This window comes from Ipomoea nil, unplaced genomic scaffold, assembly GCF_001879475.1.
Source record: "Ipomoea nil cultivar Tokyo-kokei standard unplaced genomic scaffold, Asagao_1.1 scaffold0188, whole genome shotgun sequence".
NCBI classification, from domain to species: Eukaryota; Viridiplantae; Streptophyta; class Magnoliopsida; order Solanales; family Convolvulaceae; genus Ipomoea; species Ipomoea nil.
In genome coordinates, this window is record NW_017616616.1 from 942,338 (window position 1) to 967,750 (window position 25,413).

Sequence of the window (25,413 nt, forward strand, 5' to 3'; positions counted from 1 at the left end):
TTGTTGACACGTACAGAATGTGTCAACCATACATAATATGATAGCTACATGTACAGATACTATTAAAGGCATGAATGTTAACTATAGATATAGATTCTGAAAGTTATTTTTGGACCAGGTTCTACAATGCAAGATAAACTCTGGTCATGGTATAATTTGCCATTACATCTCATCTTCAGCATGATTACAAACATGAATGTTGATTATACACACTCTGGTAGGAACTTAACTAAGAACAAATCAAGCAAGGATGAGGCAGCTTTGCATACCCATCCATAATTACAAGAAAACCAAACCAAGAAACTACATGGGAGGGGAAGGGGGATTTACATATAAAACAACACTGTTAGCTTGTCTGCAGACCAAAATGTTGGTTAGAAAGCCTAATCATAGCTTGAGGAACAACTCCATCTCCCCTGCAAATAATCCTCCACTGAGATGTTTTGACCATTACTGCTACTTGCAGGTGAATCATCTTCCAAATTCAACAATGCAAGATTAATCAACGATTGGATGTTAATTCCGCATTTTTCACTATCCAATTCCTCCGACCCATCCACATCTTGCCTCGCCAAATCAATTGCATCCGCTTCGCCTTCGAGAAGTCTAACCACCTGTTTAAATTTGCCCGAGCATTTGATCAATACCACGGTTGGGAATGAAAGCGGGGCCATTGAATGGAAGCAAGGTATGGAAGACTTACAATGTTTATTTCAGGGCGAAATCTCGGGTCATGGTTGATGCAAAGTTTTGCTGCCAAGACTACCCTCTCGAACTCATCATGGTCGTATGCCTCAACCAACCTTTCATCTAGCAACGCTGTAGCTTTCCCGCCCCTCAATATTTCCTCCGCCTGAGCCATTGTCGGCCAATCCAAAGTTAGATTGTACGTAAAATTGGAGATTGAATTCAAGTTTGGTTCGGGAAGACAAAACTTACCCACAAAACCAAGCTTTTCTGTGCATTGGCATTCCGATTATCAATTGGCTTCCTACCAGATAAAAGCTCGAGCAGCACAATACCAAATGCATACACATCAATTTTTTCGTTTATTTTTCCATGGGTAAGATATTCCGGAGCCAAGTAGCTGCACGAGAATGGTTAGTTAGCAGAAATTCATAATGATTTGGAATACCTGAATTCAGTAATGTGTTCGTTACCCGAATGTTCCAGCAACATCAATGCTTTCTAGGTGACACGATAAACTTGAAGCCATTGTTGTGAGTCCAAAATCAGACAGCTGTCGGACCAAAATATTTCTTAGTATCATCTTATTATGTGTTTAAGTTAATAAATACAAGAAAAATACGCACCTGTGGCTCAAAATCGTCAGAAAGAAGAATATTCGAAGATTTAACGTCCCTGTGTATAATAGGTTCATCAGCTGAACTGTGCAGATGATCCAACGCCTCAGCAATGCCCAAAGCAACCTTGTACCTATCGCTCCAACCAAATGTATTCCCGACATTTGGGGTACCTAGTATACATAAGACAGGTGTCAGTAATGATATCAGCAATGCAGACTTCGAGAAAATCAAACTGATAATCTACCATGGAGATTGTCTTCGAGGCTTCCTCGGGATAACAGATTATAAACCAACAAAAGATTGCTGTCTCCGAAGCAGAACCCCAGAAGCGATATAATGTTTTTGTGATGCAAAGTTGTAAGAATCTCGATTTCTGAGCAAAATTGGGTCACCATAGTTTGTGATGGCTTAAGCGTTTTCACCGCTACTTCCTTGCCATCGGGAAGGCTCCCTTTGTAAACCATACTGCTCCCGCCTTTTCCAATTATATTCTCTGGAAGTGTGATTTAGAAGAATTAGTGATTCACTAGCATTAAAGAACGTCTCTAAAGGTTCAAGAATGACCACGTACCAGATGTGAAATTAGACGTTGCTGTCAAAAGTTCCCGGTAGCTGAACAATTTGCAGACGGATGCATACTTTTTCGAAAGATCCTCGAGCTCCTTAGGAACGGAAAGAGATGCAATTTCATCGTTCTTTTCATCCGTTCTAGGGTAGATAGCTGCAAAAGATTGCCTACTTTGCAAAGTTAGAACCCGTTGCACTAAAGACGACATTTTTGCAGATTTTCCAGACTTCTTCCCGTTTTGAAGATGCACTCTTCTAAGCAACGACCATCCCATTCCCGGCTTTGATTCAGGCGGGTCCATAGACTCGACGGGCACCAAAGCTAGAGGGTTACTCTCATTACCGCCACCACTACTTTGTGCTGTTCCGGGAACATCAACGTGACACGTTTGGCCAGTCAAATCCGATGCTCCCCTTTGGAAGGCAATTTTCCCGTCATTAACAGCAATAACCGAGACGCTCCTCTCGACATTCCTGGCACAATACTTTGCAACTGAAACCGAAGACCGGATAGTATGGTGGGTGGATGAAGTACCAACAACCAAATTTGCAGCTCGATAAGTTTTCGCTTCCCGGACTAGGATCTTACGCACCGGTGATCCTCTACAAACCTTGAACTTCAAATCAACCTGTAAAAGATTTCACCTTACTTAAGAGCAGTTGCCAGCTTACAATTCAGAGAACAACATAGGACTAACAATAACCACCCTTAATCATTCCTAAATTATTGTAATGCCAGAAAGGGTATCAGCAAAAGATGAAAATTAAAACTGCATTTATTTGCAGATAATTATATACAACAATTATCTTGCAAACATTTATTATCCTAATTACTATGAAACTTACACAGTTCAATTATTTTGCATCATCATCATCACCACAATGGAGAAACATTTATTATCCTAATTACTATGACAACTAATATGTTCTCATCCTAAAAGGTTGAATCCCCAACCCCGGCCCGACAGAGCAACGCTTAGCAAATAGGAGCAAATGACAATACTCACAAGGAATCTGCCCACTTTAAGTATAACCCCCACACTGCTGGGGCCGAGGTTCAAACATTAGTATCTTCTCTCAAATTCTGTCTACTGAAACATTAAATTAAGCCCGTGTGAATTATGACAACTAATATCTTCGCCCACAAAAAGCAAAATTCCCTCGTACTAGCAGCCCCCACACCTCAACCCGCAAAATTCCCTCGTCCCAGCCGCCCACACCGGCCCGGAGTGGGAAACTACGATGACTCAACTGTCCATTAGGTGGGAGGCTGGCCTGGGCCCGCTATAAGCCCACCACATTAGTTGTACCTCCCACCCTACAAGGCTATCTTGTGTCCTTAATTACAATCTACCGCCCTAGAACCAACTAAACTCCCCGAGCATGTATCCATAAACAATCAATCTCACAGAGAAATTACATTTGAAGAGAGAAAGAGAGAGAGATTGAATAAAGGCACCTGCTTTAAGTTGCAGAAGCCTTCGTAATCTGCCAGCACTGAATCAAACGTCTTCACCAACGAAAGCAACTCCCCTTTATCTTCTGGAAATGAAAAAAATTAATGAAATTGATCGACACCCAGAAGATGAATTACGGCAAGATACATATACATATACATATACATACCTGTATTGAGATTGAGAACGTGAAGAGCAACGACGCGATCGCCAGGCCGAGCGATTTTAACCAGAGCCCAAGTCAACAACTCTTTACTCCGGCCATCCATTTTCACCCCGACCACCGTCAAAGCTCCTTCCCCACCACCACCATTATCGTCTCCGGTGAGCCTCATTGCGGCTGAAGGAACCCCGCCGTCCCCGCCCTTCACTTCTTTCACTCTTTCTGAAAAAGGAATGCTTTTTCTTTCGCTCTTTTTCTTTTGCTTTTTGTTTCTCTCTCTCAGTAAAAGAGGGGACAAAGGGCAGTGTTGATGATCAGTGTGTTGTGGGGACTCAATTGCAGATTCTTCGGGGGCGTGCCTTTTCGTTGTTTGGGAACACAACCGAACATCATCGGAAGATAGATTGAGGAGAAATTATACGATGCGTGACGGCCTATATTTTCGTTCCGTGATCTTTATTGATGCAACAACCCATTTTTGGCAAAACCGTATTTGCGCGGGAGTAGGCGTAAACCTTAAAATGTATTTTGTATACATACGTTGTATCATGTATGTCGTCTGATTTGCATACTATATTCGTATACCTATTTCGCAATTTAAAACTAATCTGGTCGAGTTTTGATCGAATCTTACTTAATCAAATCTCTTTAAATTAGGTCGATGCATTTTGATTTGTATGTCGATTTGATTAACATAATTTGTACAATTTACATGGCGTTTGGTGGTAGTGAATTACAATTCTATTTATACCTAATTTTCACATAATTCTGAAAGAAAGCAAATGCATTCGTTTGATTGAGGGAATTTTTCCCTCATTTTCAAGGAATTAGAATCCCATGTTCCACCAAGACTATGTGGTCTAATGGTATCCAGGTTGGACTTCCATTTGGAAGATGTGAGTTTGAGCCTCAGTGGAAGTGTTATTGGTTCTTTGTGTTTTAGTAGGTTGAGAAAGTATTTGTAATAGAACCAGTAGCATTCAAAAAAGAATCCCATGCCCCCCCTTGGTATTTCAATTTCATGGATTTTATGAAGAAAAAATAACTTTGAGACAAAATTACAACTCTTTTTTTTTTTTAACCTAAAATTGATGTTTGATCTCTCTCTTTCAGTTATAGCGCGTTTTCTTCTTCTACTATCAACAGAACGTCAATTAGTAGTTCAACCTCAATCAAATATGTCTTCTCAAAACTCTCTTATCTATTTTATTGCTTTTGTTATGCAATTCTATGATTTATTTACATCGTGTTACATAAAATTTCAAAAACAAAATTTGAATTTGGTTATTCAGAATTTATAATAATAATAATAATAATAATAATAATAATAATAATAATAATAATAATAAGTATGGACATTTTGGACTTTATACTACTTATTCCCTTTCAATTTCCATATATACCAAACATCGGAATTGAAATTTCCAGAATTTCAGTACTTTTATTTCTGCAAACCAAATACTGGAATTTAAATTATCACTTTAATCTCACATTATTCATCTTCCATGGAATTACAGTTTTTTTTTCAACCTAATTCCATCCCTCCAACCAAACGCTGCGTTAGGGGGTGTTTGGTAAATAGTTGTTCGATGATTGGGTTAGTGAATTTGACTAGTTGATATCATTAGTTGATTGTAAAAAAATATTTGGTAAATTAACCGTTAGCTGATAACTGATTATATGCAAAAATAACTTTCTAAAAAAGGATTAAAAAAAAACTGTTTTGAGCAGCTTTTTAAATTTTAACATTTTAAAATAATAAACTGTTACAAAAGTTAATTAATCAGACACTCATATTAAGTATTTAACCAAGTCAAACATCTAATAGTGATTAAATAAGTTACCATTAACTAATAAGCTAACTATATATGTTTCGAAATAGTCTTAATTTTAATAAAAATATATCATTCCCTCTTTATATTACTTATTATTGCAACTATCGATCAATAAACAACAATTAACAATACCTTTCGTAAGGTACAAATTATAAATAACACAAAACGTGTTATATTTTGTCTTTTTCCCTTTTTTTCAAAAAAATTGAACTAGTCAAGTAACTAACATAAGTTCAATTATTTTTCTTGCCCATTTTATTAATTGTTAGAAAATGATAAGTAACCAATAACTTCTCACATAAGTTAATGCATAATTAAATAGTGAACAAGAAAATGAGTGAATTGAATTGACTAGCATGGAATCTAGTCATGGTCATGCATGACTATTTAAGATTTGTGTCAAAATGTCAAAAACCATGTGACATGTGGCACTAACAAAAATGATGCCTTGCCAATGAAGGGGTTGAGGGCTGACCACTTCCATGGTTATAAATTTTTTTAATTTTTTAGAAGGAAAATGACATCTTTATTCATTCGTAACATGAATTTAATTTTTCATTATTTGTGATGTAAATTTTTAACAGATACCATATTTTATTATAATAAAGACTAGTTCCAATCAATCATTATATCGTGGACTAAGATTCGTCATGTACATTATTAACTCTAATTCAAATTATGTATATACAATTAACATATTATACATATTCAATTTATTTACCTATAATTGACATGTATACCTTCAGTAATTACATAATGTTCATAGTAAATTTTAGTTTACAACATAATTTACAAGTTCTAATAGTACCTAGTAAAACTGGGTGTATCATATTTGATTATACCTGATAGAAAATTATATGAAAATATAAAATCAATTATTAGCGGATAACTATAAATTAAATGCAAATTAAATATCTTTAAAATATGATGTTAAATATATACATAAGTAATTGTGTTGTCTTGTTGAAGCCTTATCTCCGTAGCAAAAACTCAAAGGACTTCCTTTCCAACTAACAAGCTAAGTCAAATAATAGAGTATTAATTAATAGATAAATCATAAATGCATGGCCAGTAATAATCAAAAGAATTTTTTATTTTTATTTTAATACTACGGACTCTATTACAATGCAGTATTTGTTCATAACTATTCTCTCAACCAATTGAAACACAAAGAGCTAATATCGCTTCCACTGAGACTCGATCCCATAACCTCCTACTTAAGGGATTCTATTACAATGTAGATCACAAGGTTATTGACATTTGATGAATGAACTTAAGAAAGCATGATATATATAAACATTCACCTCTAGCTGTTAAATTTATTTTTATTTTTATTTTTATTTTTAATACAACAAAGAAGAATACAATCAAATTACACGGAACAAGAAAAAACTATGCCTTCATTGTTAAAAAAAAAAAAAAAAACAAAAAAAAAAAAAAAACAAAAAAAAGAAGAAGAAGAAGAAGAAGAAGAAGAAGTTACCAATTCCCCTTGTCTAGTGATTTTTCGACCAAAAAGAAGAAGAGAGTTTGTATAGTGATTTTACCAAGAGTAAATATCATTTTTAGTCCCTCGACTATAATATATGTATTAATTTTATCTTTGAATATTAAAATTTTTAAATTAGGTAATGACTATTCAATTTGTATCACATGTGGTCCTTGACTATTGACATTTTCAAATTAGGTGCATGACTATTCAATTTGTATCACATTTGGTCCTGACCATTAAAATTTCCAACTAAGTCACCGGTGAGTGACTAATTTATTTAATTTTTATTTTAATAAATTATTTTAATAATTTTTAAATTAAAAACCTTAAAAAAAAAAAAAAAAAAAAAAAAAAAAACGACGGGCCACCCCACCCCCTCCTCCTTCGTCTACACCGGATACGAGGGAAGAAGGGGTGAGGTGGCAGACGTTCTCTATCCCCGACCCCCTTCCTCCGTCTCCGAAGAGGATGGGGGTGACCGGCGTTTATTATTATTATTATTATTATTAATATATATATATATATATATATATATATATATATATATATATAAATTTAAAAATTATTAAAATAATTTTTAAAATACAAATTAAATAAAGTAACCGATTAACGGTGAATTGGGCAAAAATTAGCCGAAAAATTTAAATACAAGACTAAATATGATACAAATTGAATAGTCATGCACTTAATTTGAAAATATTAATAGTCAAGAATTAGATATAATACAAATTGAATAATCATATATTTAATTTAATGATTGTAATAGTCAATTAATTAAAATTAATACATATATTATAATCGATGGACTAAAAATATATTTCTCTTTTACCAATTTGTAGGCAGTTTTGTCCAATGAGAAAACGTAGGCCCATTGTTCTTTACACTGGTCCGGGCATGCAGCCTGCAATAGACAGAGCAGGCCATTAAAAACCTCGGTGGGGTGAACCAAATACGGCCCAATCAAAATCACTTTAGAAAGTTGATTTGGGCAAATTATGCTGTGCATCCGTATGCACCATGCATGGTGCATACGGACATGGTGCATACGGATGCAAAAACGACGTCGTTTTAATAAAATGCGCGTCTCCCCTTAAAAAAAAAAATCATGTTCGATTTTCAGCAACAACATATGAACTAAAATTCCATAATCGATGAATTATAATTCCATAATTGATGAACTATAATTCCATAATCTAATCTATGAACTAAAAATTCCAGAATGAATGAACTAAAATTCCATAATCTATAAACTAAAATTCCAGAATCGATGAACTACAATTCTATAATCGATGAACTATAATTCCATATTCAATGAACTATAATTCATAGATTAGATTATGGAATTATAGTTCATTTGATACTGCTAATTCTACGTAAGTAATATAAATAACACAAGACCAAGTAAAGCAAGTAAGTCTTTATTGATCAAGGTAGAGTTCCTAAGTACAATCTACTTGGTTGCTCTGAGTGCCGACTGACTGCGGTCGGGAGTCTCTAGTTACAACCTATCGATCGTCCAAAAGTCCCCTACACTGTAGCCACTGTGGGTATTTATAGCCGCGACGCCGGAGACAAGGTTCCAGCCGTTCGGCATGCTCTCCACGTAGCCTCCACGTGTCCTCCTCCCGGGTGCCCTGTCTGTCGTCGTAGAGAACCGCCACGTGTCTTTAGTCAGCTCTCTCGCCGAAGGACTACCGCTCGGGGTTGACACCATCGCTCGGGCAACTCCCGGTCGGTTCCCGACCGGGTTCTTCTCAAAGAGCCCGACCTGTTACCTGCAAAGACAGAGAGACAAGGACAGAGGGCTCCTCGGTCGTGGTGAAGCTATGTCGGTCGGGATATTCCCTACCAAGAGCCCCCCAGCCCGGGCCTTTTTGATCAGTCGGGAAAAAACGGGACGGGATGAAGAAGCCCAACCGTCAGCCACCAAGCCGACCTGCCAGCTGTCATTCCCTTCTACGCCACGTGTCGGCCCCTGCCGGCCTCGGCGATCCCATCCGTCGCCTCGGATTCAGCGCGGGTCGTGTCAGGCAAGTTGGCCCATTTCCCGCCTAAATGCCCTCCTATAAATAGGCCCTTGAGGCCCTCATTTGAACTTTCCTCACTCTTTCGCATCAGTCGGTACCCTCAGAGAGTCCCGAGCAGAGCAGCTTAGCAAGGCAGCCGAACAAGCAAACTTCAACTTTCAAGCTTCAAACTTCAATCTTCCTCCAATCGGTAAGCTCTTAACCCTCCTCTTTACTTTAGGCTCTCATTTATAGGTAGAACTGTTAGGTCAACTAACTGTCCCGGACGTCTCAAGTCCCTACTAACTCCGACCGACCTTTAAGTAGATCGATATGACGGACTCGGACAGTCAAAACGCCTCGATTGCTGATTACGACGAGGGCGTCGAGCACATCAGCGACGAAGAGGTGGACATTATGTCCTACACCCTGGACGCCAGTCCCCGAGCGACGCCAGCCCCCGAGCAAGCCGCCGAGCGAGATAATGCATCAAGCTCCTCTGGATCGTCAAGCTCGAGTTCGAGCGGATCGGGGAGCTCCAGCGAAGAAGAGGAAGAGAGGACCACGTCAAGCGGGCGGGGTTTTCCAACCGAGGGCGTTAGGGAAACGCCTACCCGGGTGGTTGGGGACCACCCGGAGGCTGCTCATCGAGGGGGTGATCGAGAAAATACCCCCGAACAGACCGAAGGAGACCCGGCCGGGCCGGCCACACCAGCCGTCGAGCTCGAGTTCTTGAACAGCGAGAGCGTCGAGCAGGAAATGAGCCTGCTGTCCAAAGGCGAGGCGGCTCGGATTGCTGAAATACTCCGGGGTCGGGCAGAATTCGACACGAGTCGGCAACTGGGAAACGTGATTGAGAGGCATCGGGGCAAGTGGATCGGGATGCACTACGACTCCCTGATGGCCCCGATCGCCATTCCCTTCACCCCCCTCCTGAACGCCTTCTTGGCCTATTACCGGGTCGTCCCGGCCCAGATCTGCCCGAACGCACATCGGATCCTGGCCTGCTTCCCACAGATATGCGCTCGGCACGAGGCCGAGTGCACGATGGAGTTGTTTAACTTCATCTACCAGATCAAGGTTCTCCCGGGCCGCTACGGGGGTGGGTTCCTGATGCTGCAATCCCGGGCCGACATGTGTGCAATCAAGGGGCTGCCCGGGAACAACAAGGGGTGGAAAAACAGGATTTTCTCCCTTAAGTACGAGCCCTGGATCTTCCCGGTCGATCGCGTCTGGAGCACACATTTTCGGAAACAAGTGGTGCCGGGCGAGACTCAGGCGCTCAAGGGAACGGTTGCTCGGATCTCGAGCGAGATTCATGAGTACACCATCTTCCGGACGGCTGACAGTCTGGAAGCAGCCCAGCTCCCGCCCCCGACCTATGAGCTAAGGGAGAAGTACCTGCCCGTGCCGATGGGCGTAACGGTCGCCAAGCCCTCGAGGCGAAGGAAGAAAGGTTTAACCCGAGCCGTTTATCCCGACCTGAACTCTATATTACGCTCGCACTAACTTGGGTTTTCTTCTTTGTTTGTTTGCAGCAATGGCCGAGTTCGGTGATGAGGATGCCCCCCTTCCCCCGCCCGCCAAGATCTCTCTTGGCGGCAAGAAGAAGGCGAAGACCAAACCATCCGGGGAGAAGGAGATCCCCTCCGGCCGACCACTGAGCGCCTCGACCGTGACGACGGGCGAGGGCTTCATCGTCGAGCCCTCCGACGTTCTGATCACTCGGGTGGAGGTCGCCCGGGGAAAGGAGAAGGTCCCCGAGCGGGGAGTGACCGAGGTAGGCGGCATGAAGCGCCGCCGTGATCAGCACAGCCCGAGCCCTTCGGTCGGGCGAGAAAGGGACTCCTCGTCCATACTGGCCCGGATCGGCAACACCGCGCCGGTCAAGGAGGATCTGGGGACGATGACCCCGACCCAAGTGGCTGAACGGATCGGCCACGACCTGGCCGAGGTAATCTCTTCTTAACCAACAGCTTTTTTGTTGATGCGTTGCTGATCGGGCTAACCCCGAGTGTCTTTTATCTTCGCAGATTTCCCGGGCCGCTCAGCTCCTGCAAGGTCGGGCTATACTGGCCGAGGAAGCTGATCACCACAAGAAGACGGCCGCCCGTCGCTTGAAGGAGATCAAGGAGCTCCAAGCCGAACTGGAGAAAACCCAGAAGGCTTTGAAGAAGAGCGACGAGGACCGGGTTCTCGCCGAGAAGGTCGCCAGCCGGGCGGTAGGAGAGGCCAAGGAGCTAAAGGCCCAGCTCGAGAACCCGAGCGAGCTGGTGCGGGCAGCCTTCAAGGACAAGGAGCTGGGCACGGCCTTCCTAACAGCAGCCCGAGGAGACGAGGTCGGGAACGAGTTGATCGTCTCGTTCGGGAAATGGGCCTTTACGGCCGGGAAGCAGAAAATGCTTGAACGCACCCGCAAGCGGTTGGAGGAGGCCCTCGACGCCGATGATCTCCAACTGGTCTTGTCGGCCTTACCCCCGGACGTGGCAGATCCCGGTCCCTCACCCTTTACCCCGACCCCGAAAGCCAAGGCAACCGAGCCTGGGGCCTCGTCGGCGGCTGCCTCGAGCGGGAAAGAGGCGACCACCAGTGCTCAGGAGGCGAAGAAGTAGATTTAGGCTTCTTTTCTTCTTTTTGAAAGAGACCTTAGTCGGGAGCCCGGTCCCGAGTTGTACCGGGCATCTTTTTTATGAATAAAAAGTTACTTTGCTAAAGTTACGCCGCTCGCCTTCCCTTTCGTACTTTTCCTTTTAAATAACGTAGAAATGTCGATCCTTAATGCTCGACCCTGCGGCCTTATGGCCCGGTCTTGCATAGCTCGACTTGTTCGAGACCCGATCCTATGGCCCCAACGGCCCGATCGGAGCTTTGAGATTTCGACGTCAACTTGGCCACACGACCGGGTTTACCCGATCTCGAGGCCTTTGCCGAGAATGGTGAAGATGCATAAGCCCCTACGGTCGGAGTATAACCGAGCGACGGGCCCGTAAGTACTCGCCGTCAAATTGGCCAACCTGAGCGGGATTACCCGGTTCTTAGGCCTTGACGAAATTTTGAAAAATACGCAAGCCTCTTCGGTCAGGATGTAACCGAGCGACGGGCCTGCAAACACTTCCTTCATCCCAGCCCCCACACGATTGTGCGCTCGAGGCACGAATGGGTGCAGTCGTGGAAAGAAGTTGGATGGATCGGGGAATAATGCCGAGAGCTCCTGGCTTCCCTGATCGGTGGCGTGACTTGAGTGTCCGCCTATGTGGAGCGCGTTTTGACCGGTCGACAGACTTCGCCCGATCGATTGAATGTTGAACTGATCTGCTCATAACGAGGGTGATAGAAAATAACCGATCGTGCCGCCGCATGCAAACGGTCGAGCAATCATCGATCGTATATACATTAAACTTTCCCGCTCGCAGGCGGTTGAACTAATTTTACAACCATAAAATTTACATAAAAATGACGACCGGGACTAACTCGCAGGTCCAGCCCCCACTTCGTCTAAAAATACAAAAAATAGGCTAATGCCTAAAAAGAACGAGGTGCTCGGAATTCCAAGTCCCCTTTATTAGCCGACCCGTCGTTGTCTCTAGTCGGTACGTTCCCGGCCGGATGACAGCGTTGATGATGTACGGCCCTTCCCAGTTCTGAGCTAGCTTTCCCCCTTCTAAAGGTTGACTGGCCTCCCTTCGTCGTAAGACATAATCTCCAACTTGAAAATAGCGAGGGTTGACCCGAATGTCCTTCGAGCTCTTGACGCGCTTCTGGTACTCGGCCATACGCCGAGCGGCTAGCTCTCTTTTTTCTTCGACCGCATCGAGATCCACAGCCATGGCGTGTTCATTGTCCTCCGCGTTGTAGGTTCTCTCTCGATCGGTCGGGATCCAAGCCTCGATCGGGAGTCGGGCTTCAGCTCCGTAAACCAGGGCGAAAGGGGTCTCCAAAGTAGCTTCCCTCGGGGTCGTCCGATAAGTCCATAAGACATATGGCAACTCATCGGCCCAACTACGACCGGCCGAGTGTAACTTCTTTTTCAGACCTTCCAAAATCGTCCGGTTAGCATTTTCCACTTGACCGTTTCCCTGAGGGTAAGCGACCGACGACCGGACATGAGTTGTCCCGATCGTGGCCAAGAAATTCTGAAAACATTGGCTCACAAATTGGCGACCGTTATCGCTGATGAGATGTACGGGCACGCCAAAACGGGAGACGACATTGCGCCAAAGGAACCGAGCACACTGCTGAGAAGTGATCGTGGCTAAAGGCTCGGCTTCTATCCACTTGGAGAAATAGTCGATGACGACGATCACAAACTTTCTTCGACCGGAAAGCTGAGGGAAAGGGCCCAAGATATCCACCCCCCAACGAGCGAAAGGAATTGCGGTCGTGACAGGTTGGTAGAACGTTGCCGGTCGTCCAGGCATCCGGGCGTACAGTTGGCACGTCTCACATTCCCGAGCTAACTTTTCACAGTCTAGCTGGAGGGACGGCCAATAGTACCCGATCAGCATGATACGACGGGCCAGTGATCGGCCTCCTTGGTGTGAGGAGCATATTCCCGAGTGAAGCTCCTTCATCACTAAATCCGCCTCAAACGCGGTCAGGCATCGCATGAGAGGACCTCCATACGATCGTCGATATAGACGACCGTCCAAGACCTGGAACCTCGGGGCTCTCAGCTTGGCCTTTCGAGCACGCTGCGGGTCGTCTGGGAGTCGACCGTGCTCGAGAAACTCCTTTAAATCGGTAATCCAACTGTCGTCCGCCGGTTGGATCGGATTGACCGGTAGACGGTGGATACTGTGCCTCGGGATCACCAAGATCCGGGCTATCTTTGACATGTGCTCCGGGGCGTCTTGGGCCAATTTGGACAAGATGTCCGCATCGGCATTATCCAATCGGGGTATGTGCCGGACGGTGTATCCCCGGAATTGTGCAAGCTTCTCCATGGCGAGGTCTCGGTATAGTTGTAGACGTTCTCCGTTAACCTCGTAATCTCCGAGAACTTGACCGACCACGAGCGCAGAATCTGTTTGAGCTTGGATATATTCAGCCCCCAAGTCCCGAGCACACTGCAAGCCATTCACAAATGCTTCATACTCGGCTTCGTTGTTGGTCGGGTGGAACTGATACATCAGAGCGAAATACACCTTGAAACCTTCTGGGCTCGTGACCACTACTCCTCCGCCCGCTCCTTTTTTGCTACTTGACCCGTCAGTAGCCAACGACCACCACTCAGCCTCGGGATCTGCAACCTCGGGGGGTCGAGTATCCCGGGCGGTGCACTCGACCAAGAAATCTGCTAGAGCCTGACCTTTGATTGCCGGTCTCGGTCGGTATTCGATCGCGTACTGGGTCAGCATTAACGCCCACTTGACTAGGCGACCGGACGAAGAAGCGGTGCGGAGAACTGGTCCGATCGGCTGATCGGTCAACACGCGAATTGCTCGACCCTGGAAATAGGGAGCCAGCTTCTTCGCGGCAATGTAGAGGGCGTAGACAACCTTCTCTAGCCGGGAGTACCGGAGCTCGGGACCATGTAGCGCGTGGCTTACATAGTACACCGGTCGTTGGACCCCTTCCGGATCGGTTCGACACAATACTGCGCTTACTGCACGATCGGAGACGGCGAGATACACGTCTAGCTCTTCTCCGAGCTCGGGCTTTGAGAGCACAATAGGTGACATGAGGTACTCCTTCAACTTGTCAAAAGCCGCTCGGCATTCTTCGTCCCAGACGAATCCATTAATTTTTCGCAATACCTTGAAGAAGGGTAAAGCGCGCTCGGCTAACTTGGAGAGGAACCGGCTAAGGGCCGCCAACCGACCGGTCAATTGCTGGACCTCCCGAACGGTAGAAGGTGGTTGCATGTCCAGAATCGCCTTAACTTTGGCCGGGTTGGGCTCAATTCCTCTCTTGGTCATCATGTAGCCGAGGAACTTGCCGGTTTGAACCGCGAATGTACACTTGGTCGGGTTCAGCCGCAACTGGTACTTCCTCATGATCTGGAAGCACTCCCGGAGGTCCCGAGCATGGTCGAACCGGTCCCGACTCTTGACCAGCATATCATCAATGTAGGCCTCCATCGTTCGGCCCAATAAATCGGCAAAAAGCATGTTGACCATCCTCTGATAGGTCGCTCCTGCGTTCCGGAGGCCGAACGGCATCACTCGGTAGCAATACAGCCCGTCCGGGGTTACGAAGGCTGTCTTGCTTTCGTCTTCATGGTGCATCATAATCTGGTGATACCCTTTAAAGGCATCCATGAAGCTCATCAACTCGGCCCCGGCCGTCTCGTCGACCATTTGATGAATGCTTGGTAGTGGATACGGGTCGAGCGGACAGGCCTTGTTGAGGTCCGTGAAGTCTATGCACATCCTCCAAGCTGGGGGCTTTGGAACTAGAACAATGTTTGCCACCCACTCGGGGTAAATAACCGGGCGGATGTGCTCGATCGCCGCCATTTTCTTGACCTCCTCTCTGACAAACTCGCGGCGATCGGAAGATAGGTGTCGTGTCTTCTGCACGACCGGCTTCGCTGCGGGATCGACGGCTAGCTTATGGCAAATGACCGATCGATCGATCCCGGGCATGTCCTCGGGTCCCCACGCAAAAATATCAGCATACTCCCTGAGTATGCTCAGAACCTCTGCTCGGAGCTCGGGGGTGAGGGCCCGGCCAATTTTAATCTTCCTATCCGGGCGGTCCTCGGACAGGGGAACTTCTTCTATCTCCTCGGAAGGTTCGGGTTGCTCCTTCCGTTCTTTAGCCTCTTCCTTGGCTATAGTATTCACCCGGGAAGACGGACCGGAATCGCGTCTGTTGACCGCTCGGGTGTAGCACTTCCGGGCGGACTGGACATCGCCACGGACCACGCCGACCCTATTGGGGGTGGGGAATTTCATGCAGAGATGGGGCATGGAAATTATCCCACCGATCTTCATGATGGCGGGTCGGCCTAGGATGATGTTGTGGACGCAATGGAGGTTGACCACAACGAATTCAAGCTCTGTCTTGATCGACTTCGGGGGGGTGCCGATCTCGACCGGGAGAGTGATTTTGCCTTCAGGGTAAATGAGGGCCCCGGTAAATCCCGACAGTGGTACACCGACCGGAGTCAGCTCCTTCCTGTCGAGGCCAAGCTTCTCGAATACGTCCAAGTATAGGACGTTCACACTGCTACCCGTGTCCACCATAACCCTCTGGACGTCCGTTCCCTTGACGTCGATCGTGACCACGAGCGCTTCCATGCCGTGGTCACTGCTGCTAGGTTGGTCCTCTAGGGTGAAGGTTATGGGCTCCATTTTTTGTCTTTTCCCGGTCTCTCGGGAATCCACAATCGCAACCGGGCAATTCGTCCTCGGCTGGGAAGCGTCTTCTAGCCCACCAAAAATAACGTGGATGGTAGGCTTTCCGGCCGGGCGGCTACCAGACGGAGGGTCAGGGTCCCGTCGGTCATCATGACGATCGTCCCTTCGGTCGTCTCTTCGGTCCTGACCCGACCGATCAGAGCGGTGATGAGATCGCCTGTGATCCCTCCGATCGGTATTTCTCTTGCTGTCTTCTCTCTTCCCCACGCACTTGTCCAATTTCCCCAAGCTGAGCAAATCTTCTAATAATTGGCGCAAGTGGGTACACTCCTCGGTATCATGCCCGGCGCATCGATGGTAAGCGCAATGCTTACTTCTGTCGGGACCGTCTCGATCGGGATGGGGGAGTTTGATGAGATTGCAGGATTGGGCATACTGCATGGCCTCCGCTGCAGATCGGTTTAAGGCCGTAAACTCACCAGGCCTGGTGCGGGATCGGGGATGATCGTCTCCCGATCGATGTTCCGCCCGGCCGGCCGGTTTACGGGACGAAGAACCGACCTCTTGTGAACGTTTCACGGCATTCGCCTCACCAGCATTGGCGTAATCCGTGACCCTTCGGAGGGCCTCCTCGTATGTGGTCGGGGGGTGGAGGATAAAATCCTGGTACAGATACCCCGCCCGGAGGGAGATGTGAAGCATATGAGTGGCGGTCGCATCATCCATGGGCTCGACCTCCCCGACCGCTGCCTTCCACTTGATGAGGAAGTCGGTCAAGCTTTCCCCTTCGAGCTGCTTGGCTTTTTCGAGGTACATATAGGACTTCCTCACCACCTTGGAAGTAATGAACTTCCGTACAAACTTGATCGCCAGGGTCTCAAATTTGTCGATCGACCCCGGGGGCAGGGTGCGGAACCACTCTGCTGCCCGACCGGTGAGGGTTGAGTAGAAGGCCCTGCACATCACGGCGTCTGAAACGCCCTTCAGCATCATATTGCTGAAAAAATCATTCACGTGAGCCTCAGGATCTGTCCGACCGTCGTAGCTCTTCTCTCCCGAGACCTTTAAGTCGAGCGGGTAAGGCTGAGCCATTACCGCTGCTGTGAAAGGCGTCTGGTGGAGGGTCGATCGGTCGGTCGGGGGTGCTGTAGGATACGCACTCCTGAGCTGCGCAACTTCGGCCTGGAGATTGTAGAGCAATCCTCGGGTCTCGTTGAGCTCGGCGTTCTGGGCGGCTTGGGCTATATCCCGAGCGCGTCGACGGCGATGTGATCTCGACCCGCTGTACCCGGATGAAGCCTCATGGCTAGCTTCCTGCATTTGTACGTCCTCTTGCCTGGGATTCGGGTCCTGGGGTCCCAGACGCTGGCGCATCTCTGGTCGGAGGCGATCGAAAGCTACCGCGCGGGCAACCTCCTCAGGGTCCTCCGCTCGAACGGCCTGAGCTGGTGCCTCCATCGCATCAGCACCCCCCGACCCCAACCGCGAATGAGCCGAGCGTCGAGCCCGGGAAGTGGACTGACGCTGCGGCTCTACTTGTGCGGTCGGTTGTACTGGAGGGGCGGCGGCTGGAGCTGTATAAGCTGGCGTATATGGTGGATAACCAACCGGGGAGGTGTAGCACATCGGTTGGCCTGGCCAGTACCCATACGGTGGAGGTGGGACCGGGTATGGATACTGGGCGGGATACATCATCGGCTGCTGTTGGTATGGCAGAGCGGGTGGTGGGTATCCCGGTTGTATGTAATTTACCGGTTGCTGGGCGGCCGGGTATGCATTTGACGGATGCGGTGGTGAAAGGTTGAGGTTGAGGTCCATCGTCTGACCCTGCTGTTGGGTAGCATAGTGGTCGGAGGAGCTCGCCGCATCCGCCTGGTCGTCGGCGAAGTTGTTGTGTGCCCACGGATACATGTTGATATGGTGATCGGGTGCTCGTCAAGACGTTGGCTTGTTGCACGATCCCCACAGACGGCGCCAAAATGATACTGCTAATTCTACGTAAGTAATATAAATAACACAAGACCAAGTAAAGCAAGTAAGTCTTTATTGATCAAGGTAGAGTTCCTAAGTACAATCTACTTGGTTGCTCTGAGTGCCGACTGACTGCGGTCGGGAGTCTCTAGTTACAACCTATCGATCGTCCAAAAGTCCCCTACACTGTAGCCACTGTGGGTATTTATAGCCGCGACGCCGGAGACAAGGTTCCAACCGTTCGGCATGCTCTCCACGTAGCCTCCACGTGTCCTCCTCCCGGGTGCCCTGTCTGTCGTCGTAGAGAACCGCCACGTGTCTTTAGTCAGCTCTCTCGCCGAAGGACTACCGCTCGGGGTTGACACCATCGCTCGGGCAACTCCCGGTCGGTTCCCGACCGGGTTCTTCTCAAAGAGCCCGACCTGTTACCTGCAAAGACAGAGAGACAAGGACAGAGGGCTCCTCGGTCGTGGTGAAGCTATGTCGGTCGGGATATTCCCTACCATCATTGATTATGGAATTATAGTTCATCAATTATGGAATTATAATTCATCGATTATGGAATTTTAGTTCATATAAACTAAAATTCCAGAATGAATGAACAATATAATGTTGTTGCTGGGAATCGAACCTGAATTTTTTTTAAAGGGGAGACGCGCATTTTTTAATAAAACGACGTCGTTTTGGCATCCGTATGCACCATACATGGTGCATACGGATGCACAGCATAACGATTGGTTGATTTGGGTTTTACTCCCAAAATCACACATTTATTATTGTGCAAATTTTAATGTGGATCATAATCCAAAATGATGTCGTTTCTTTTAATAAAAAGAAATAGTACCCATTTTGACTAACTAATTATATTTTATGAAATATTCAGTTTCATTTTATATACACTGTAATTTTATTACAACACAATTAAAGTATTATTTTGATTCAACTATAGTTTTCATTTGACATCATACACTCTACAACACCATTAAACTATCATTATAATTTAACTACTGTTTTATTAGACAATACACACTCAAATATGTGAAATCGGTTGTTCAATTTCATTTTATATATATTGTAGTTTCATTACGGCACAACTAAAATATCATTTTAATATATGAGACATGTTATTCTGTTTCATTTTATACATATTGTTGTTTCATTATAGCACAATTCAATTATCATTTTAATTCAACTACAATTTCATTTGACAATATACACACAATATATGAGACCTAGTATTCAATTTATTTTAAATACATTATAGTTTCATTATAACATAACACAACTAAAGTATCGTTCTAATTCAACTACAGTTTCATTTGACAATATACATTCAATATATAAAACATGTTATTCAATTTCATTTTATTCTGGACACATTATAAATATGAGATTAGTAAACATAACAGTTGCCCTGATAGCATTTTTGGACCATGATCCACCGTATAATAATTGTTATTATGTTAGGATATAAAACATTGTAAATTTTATATTCCCATAATATATATATATATATATATATATATATATATATATATATACACACACACACAAACAAACAAACACACACATATATATATATATGGAGTGTAATAGATGCCTAGTTTATACACTTTTTTTTTTTTTTTTTTTGAGGAAGCCTAGTTTATACACTTAACAATTTCAAACTTTAAAGTTCAAATTTGAGTGTGGTCCTCCCCACATTAAACTTCGTGCTTTCGGCATGTCACGGTTGTGCAACATTTCGAAGATATATAATTGTATATTTAATTCATTACCAATTAAGCCTAACTAATAGACCTCAGTATTAAAAATTCCTTTTTATATATCTTGACAGAAAAAATGACATTTCATCTTTTTTTGTATAGTTTCCCTACCATAGCTTATAATTCAAATCTGGTCCCATCGTTTTGAATCAATTAACATAAGAGAGAGAGAATTTGCTTTAATTTATTAGTATTCAAATTATTTTCAAGAACTCGAAGATTAAAGTGTATATCTTTTACATTTGTTGTTATTTAATTCGTATAAAAATTAGTTTTTATATATTTTAAAATCATTTTTTAATGTGTAAGTAAATTTCCTAGCAGACAAGCAAGCTCCATATGGACGAAGATACCCTTGTTGGAATCACACCAAACAACCTTAATTTGGTCGGCTATCATGGTCAAAAGAAAAACAAAATGAAGTAATTTTATATTCCAGAAATATATACACAATATCATAATATCCATATTATTACCTTTTTTTTTTTGTGCATTAACTTACTAGGCAGTAGGAATTATCATATTCTTATTCTTATATGTTATGTTTTAGACTTTTAGTAAACAAGTTTATATCATTACATAATTAAACAAATATGTTAAATTATACTCCATATAATATAACGTGTGTGTGTGTGTGAATATAATATAACGTGTGTGTGTGTGTGTGTATATATATATATATATATATATATATATATATATATATATATATATATATATATTGATAATTTATTATAAATTGTTCAAACTTAAAGTTACCCACTAGTGCATGCAAATTAGGTGATAGTAATTGCCTACACCTTGATTGTTATTCTTGGACTACTTCTTTTTTTAAAAAAAAAAAGTTTTGTGATTAATTAATGATTATTGAAGTTTAAACTTGATTAGTGGAGTTTACTAGTCAAATTTCGAACTAGTGGATTAGTGGAAATTTCTAGTCAATATAATGCATGTTTGGTGATTGGATTAAGGTATTGATAAAGTTATATATATATATATATATATATATATATATATATATATATATATATGTAATTATGTACCAACTACCAAGCAATATAATAATATATGAGCAATTTCAACCAAGTTGATTATAATAAGTTTTTAAGTTTGACACCTTATAGTTACCGGCAATATTAATTTCATTGTGGATGCAACTATTGCACAACTTGATTTGCTGGTTTGGGAGAGATGGACCTTTTTCTGACTTTTTATGCATGGGAGTTCTTTGCCCTTTGTGATAATTGTTTATAAACTTTTGGTATAAACATTTTTCTTGAGACTCACATAATAAAGATAACTTATCAATAGTTGCTATGTTATGGAGTAAAAAATGAAGGAGTAGAGATTGAGAGTCAATACATGATCAAAAATATTCATGTACATATAAATTACCATGTCTAATGAAACAAATTCAATTGCAGTGCATGAACACTTTTATAAGTTCGATCATTAGATAGATCGATATATCTCATGCTTTTATATATCATTTTTCAATATTATTCTACAAACCCTTCTATTATTCAAAATTCCGCCATGAAACTATACTCAATTCATCTCCATCTTTAAAAAAAGACCATAAATACTTAGCTCACCCACACCCACACCCCCCAAACAAAGCAAGGTGGTTAGGTCGTGGTCAAATGCCATAAAGAGCGGTTTAATTGAACCGGCGGCGTCCTCGTAGTAGTATTTTCCAAATAGCCGTTACATGCATGCTGGTTGGTTATCCATTTTAGTATATAGATACGAGTGTGAACAAAAAGAGTATTTAAATTGATAAATTTATTTCTGATTGAGACATAAAAGATATGAAAATTAGTGTCTTATATAAAAAATTTTTCTATAATATTGACTCTAAAAATGTGCATAGGTTAGAGCTTATAATTTACGGCACCTGTTAACACAATACAAAATCAAACATGAAAATAATGAGTTAGTTTTTACCTGTAATGTATCCCGTCGTCATTAATCAGTTGACATGTGTGTCTTAACGGTTCAATCCGCTTAACGTCTTAACCCATTACTATTAGCATTAATTATGATTTTTAAACATTATTTTACCATTTTATGAATATTATGGTATGCTATATATGAATTAAATATTTTTACTAGTTTTTTATTATATTTAATAAAACGTTTTTTGTTCTAAACTTTTATTTTTTAAAAAAGAAACTTATATTAATATGTCTAACGGGTTCTAAACAAATTATTGTAATGCAGACTCAAAACCTATTACTAAATGTATATATTGTGTCAATCTATTTAAAAATTATGTTTGTATAGTAATTCATGTTTAGAACTTTAATCCGTTAACATTGATTGGTCGTGTCCATATTTATATTATTATCGTGTTAACCCATTAACAGGCTTATTTTCACAAATTATCATGTTTAGAAAAAATTAACTAAATATAAAAATTACACTAATACTCAGTAGTTAGAAATGACTGTAAATTATTTTCGTCACTCAAAAAACATAAATATATCTTAAAATTTATAAAATATATACACCAACTTCTTTAATTTGGACCAATAAATATTAAAAGCACCAACTTTAATGTCTCGTATGTTTAATGTACGCTCCTTAAATGAAACAGAAGCGTCATTATGATGTTTCGTAAATGTTGTGTGCATGTCATTTGTCAACATCCCAAAATTTAATATTATATATCTGTCTGTTTTGAAATAGTAGCTGTAATTATTTGTACAAATTTTAAGAAAAATAAGAAAATGTATTATTTTTTAATTTAATTTAATTTTGTCTTTAACTATTCATTTTGCAATGGTATCTAAACTAATTCAGTCAAGACTCAACCAATCTTATTTAAAAACACATCTTTTAAGGATGCTTGGTCAATTTGTATGTAGTCAAAATTCTAACGTTACAGATGCATTAATAGTTCGTTTATCACTACAATAAAGTGAAAAATAATTTTATAAGTATTGAAAAGAAAGGTAAAAATCGTTTTTAAAAAAATGGTTTTTTTTTTTTTTGAATGATGAAGGAACCATGTAGTCATTACACGAAGTTACGAATGAGGTAAACCCTATTCCTCTATAAATCACATTACCATGATTTACCTCATTTCACATGCTCTATCAGAAGGAAGCGTGATGAGCCTTAAGGGTTAGAGATTCAACCTTTCAAGAGAAGAAAATCTTATATATGAATTCCTTAAAAAAAACTCATGATCATGCTCTATCTAGGGGTGTAAACAAGCCGAGCCGAGCTCGAGCTCGTTAATGGAGGCTCGGCTCGAGCTCGAGAACTGATGCTCGAGCTCGAGCTCGGTAATTTTAAGGGCTGCTTGAGCTCGGCTCGATTGTTCGAGTTCGAGCTCGATTTTGACATTGAATTTGACCTATTTAATACTTTTGATTTAAAATTCAAACTACTTTGTTTTATCCATACATAAATAATAGAAATCTTTTAGGGATTTTGAGTTTAAAATTTTAATTTCTAATTGTTATTTTTATATATTATTATATTATGTATTATATATATTATATATTATATGGCTCGCGAGCGGCTCAACGAGCTACGAGCCTAGAATATCTAGGCTCGGCTCGAGCTCGATTACTAAACGAGCCGCTCGAGCTCGATTTTGACCGAGCTCGAGCCGAGCTTTGACCGAGTCGCTCGCAAGCGGCTCACGAGCTGCTCGGCTCATTTACACCCCTAGCTCTATCCACTCAGTCACTCTTCTTGGAATACAAAATAAATAAAATTTATTTTTGAGAGTACGTATAGTAGAACTCCTAATAAAATATACATGGTGGTTGCTTTCTTAATTAAAGGGTTACCGAGGTCTATTTATGCGTACCGGCTTTTGGCTCCATCTTGCATTTCCATTAACGTCTCTCTGTAAAAGCTCGTTTCTTCCCAAGATTTCACTCCTTAATCCTTCTTTCTATCGATCAAGAATCAAGAAAATGCCGCACTCAAGACCAAACCTCCCAGTTCCAAACACTACTCCCCCACACTCAACGCCGCCGTCTCTCTCATCTCTCTCCGCCACGAGCAGCAGCAACGGCAGCGCCGCCAGCAGCGATTTGGACGAAAGCCCCGCGCCGTCGCGGAGATACGACTCCCAAGATCTCCAGATTTCAAGAATGCCCGTCCCGGCCCCCCAATCCCACAAACCCCTGGCGGTTCTCTCCGGCCACGTCGGCGCCGTTTCTTGCATAGCCCTGTGCGGGGAGTTCGTCCTCAGCGCTTCCCAAGGCAAAGACATCATCGTATGGCAAAACCCAGATTTACGCCAATTCACGAAATTCGGAGAGGGAGATGGGTCAGTTAAGGCGGTTTTAACAGTTGGGACCAAAGTCTTCACGGCGCATCAAGACAGCAAAATCAGAGTTTGGAAGGTTTCAAGAAAATCCGAGAATGTTTTCCGCCTGGTCGATACGCTCCCCACCACAAAAGACTATCTCCGCAAGTTCTTGAGGCAGAGTAACTATGTCCAAACCAGAAGGCACCACAAGAAGCTCTGGATAGAACACGCGGACAGTATCTCCTGCTTGGCTGTCACCAATGGGTATATCTACTCAGGTTCTTGGGACAAGACTCTCAAGGTGTGGAGAATATCTGATCTGAAGTGTTTGGAGTCGATAAAGGCTCACGACGACGCGATAAACGGGCTGGTGGCCAGCAAGGGAGTGGTGTACTCATCATCTGCAGATGGGAAGATCAAAGCGTGGGGGAAAGAAGGGAAGAACATGGTTTCATTGAAGGGGGTTTTGGAGGGGCACAGAGAGAATGTTTCAATGAATGGAGTGGTGGTTTCTGGGGATGGGAGTTTGGTTTATGGGGCAAGATCAGATGGGTATGTGATGGGGTGGTTGAGGAATGGAGATTCAGAGAAGTGGAAAAAGGTTTGTGAGGTGAAAGCTCATGAAATGGCTGTTCTTTCACTGTGTGTGATGGGGGAGTTTCTGTGCAGTGGGTCTGCAGATAAGAGTATTAGGGTTTGGAAGAAGGGAATGAATGGAGGATTGGTTAATGTTGGGGTTATAAATGGGCATGAAGGGGCTGTCAGATGCTTGCAGGCTTCTCCAGTTAGTGTTGGGGGTGGGTTTATGGTGTACAGTGGGAGCCTTGACAGAAGCCTGAGAGTATGGTGGGTTCCAAACTATGATACAACAGAGAAATCATCTCAGATGATTCAAAGTACAGATCTGCAGAATCCCAAGTTCTTGTTGTCCTAGGATGTTTTTTGAGGTTGTCAGTGAATGAAGATCAGATCAGAAGCATTTATGATTTATCCCTTTTTTTTTTTTTTGAGGTTTGCAGTCCTTTTGACATCATTCTTCTATTGGTTCTTTCTCAATTTTTTGATAGCATTGAAAGGTTTAATTTGCTGGGATTTTTAGCAGGTGGAAAGGCAAAGATATTGTAGTTTTAATTTGTTATATCTTTGTGATTTCATACATATATAGCAGAGGGGGGTAAAGAAAATTTATGTCTTCATCCTTTGTATTGTAAGTAGATCTGAGTGATTGACATTAATGAATATCTTATTTCTTGTTTTCTTCTCCTCAAA

The 25,413-nt window shown here is 43.1% G+C and overlaps 2 protein-coding genes across 3 annotated transcripts; one reads left to right on the top strand and one right to left on the bottom strand.

Annotated features, from left to right (window-relative positions):
* Positions 1-90: 90 nt before the first annotated feature.
* LOC109180603 (serine/threonine-protein kinase CDG1-like) lies at positions 91-14,059 on the bottom strand. 2 transcript variants are annotated; one of them, XM_019330279.1, is made up of 10 exons: positions 14,054-14,059; positions 3,501-3,716; positions 3,334-3,416; positions 1,879-2,503; positions 1,549-1,800; positions 1,314-1,477; positions 1,161-1,240; positions 940-1,087; positions 704-853; positions 91-614 (listed from the first exon to the last, which is right to left on the bottom strand). In XM_019330279.1, exons 2-10 carry the CDS (start codon positions 3,664-3,666, stop codon positions 384-386), a joined length of 1,899 nt encoding a protein of 632 aa, XP_019185824.1. In that variant the 5' UTR covers positions 3,667-3,716; positions 14,054-14,059; the 3' UTR covers positions 91-383. The 2 variants fall into 2 exon arrangements, with proteins under 2 accessions (XP_019185824.1, XP_019185832.1); XM_019330287.1 differs by lacking the exon at positions 14,054-14,059 and having other exon boundaries at positions 1,552-1,800; positions 3,501-3,915.
* A 9,600-nt stretch (positions 14,060-23,659) lies between these two features.
* LOC109180698 (protein will die slowly-like) lies at positions 23,660-25,413 on the top strand. Its single transcript, XM_019330407.1, has one exon. It carries the CDS (start codon positions 23,687-23,689, stop codon positions 25,076-25,078), a length of 1,392 nt encoding a protein of 463 aa, XP_019185952.1. The 5' UTR covers positions 23,660-23,686; the 3' UTR covers positions 25,079-25,413.

Excerpts from the sequence above, each read along its gene's own strand:
- LOC109180698 (XM_019330407.1), top strand. The coding sequence starts at position 23,687 with ATGCGTACCGGCTTTTGGCTCCATCTTGCATTTCCATTAACGTCTCTC.
- LOC109180603 (XM_019330279.1), bottom strand. The coding sequence starts at position 3,666 with ATGAGGCTCACCGGAGACGATAATGGTGGTGGTGGGGAAGGAGCTTTG. Across the intron at positions 1,478-1,548 it reads CGAAGACAATCTCCATGGTA|GTACCCCAAATGTCGGGAAT; the intron begins GATTATCAGTTT and ends TATGTATACTAG. Across the intron at positions 1,241-1,313 it reads CTGACGATTTTGAGCCACAG|CTGTCTGATTTTGGACTCAC; the intron begins GTGCGTATTTTT and ends TTGGTCCGACAG.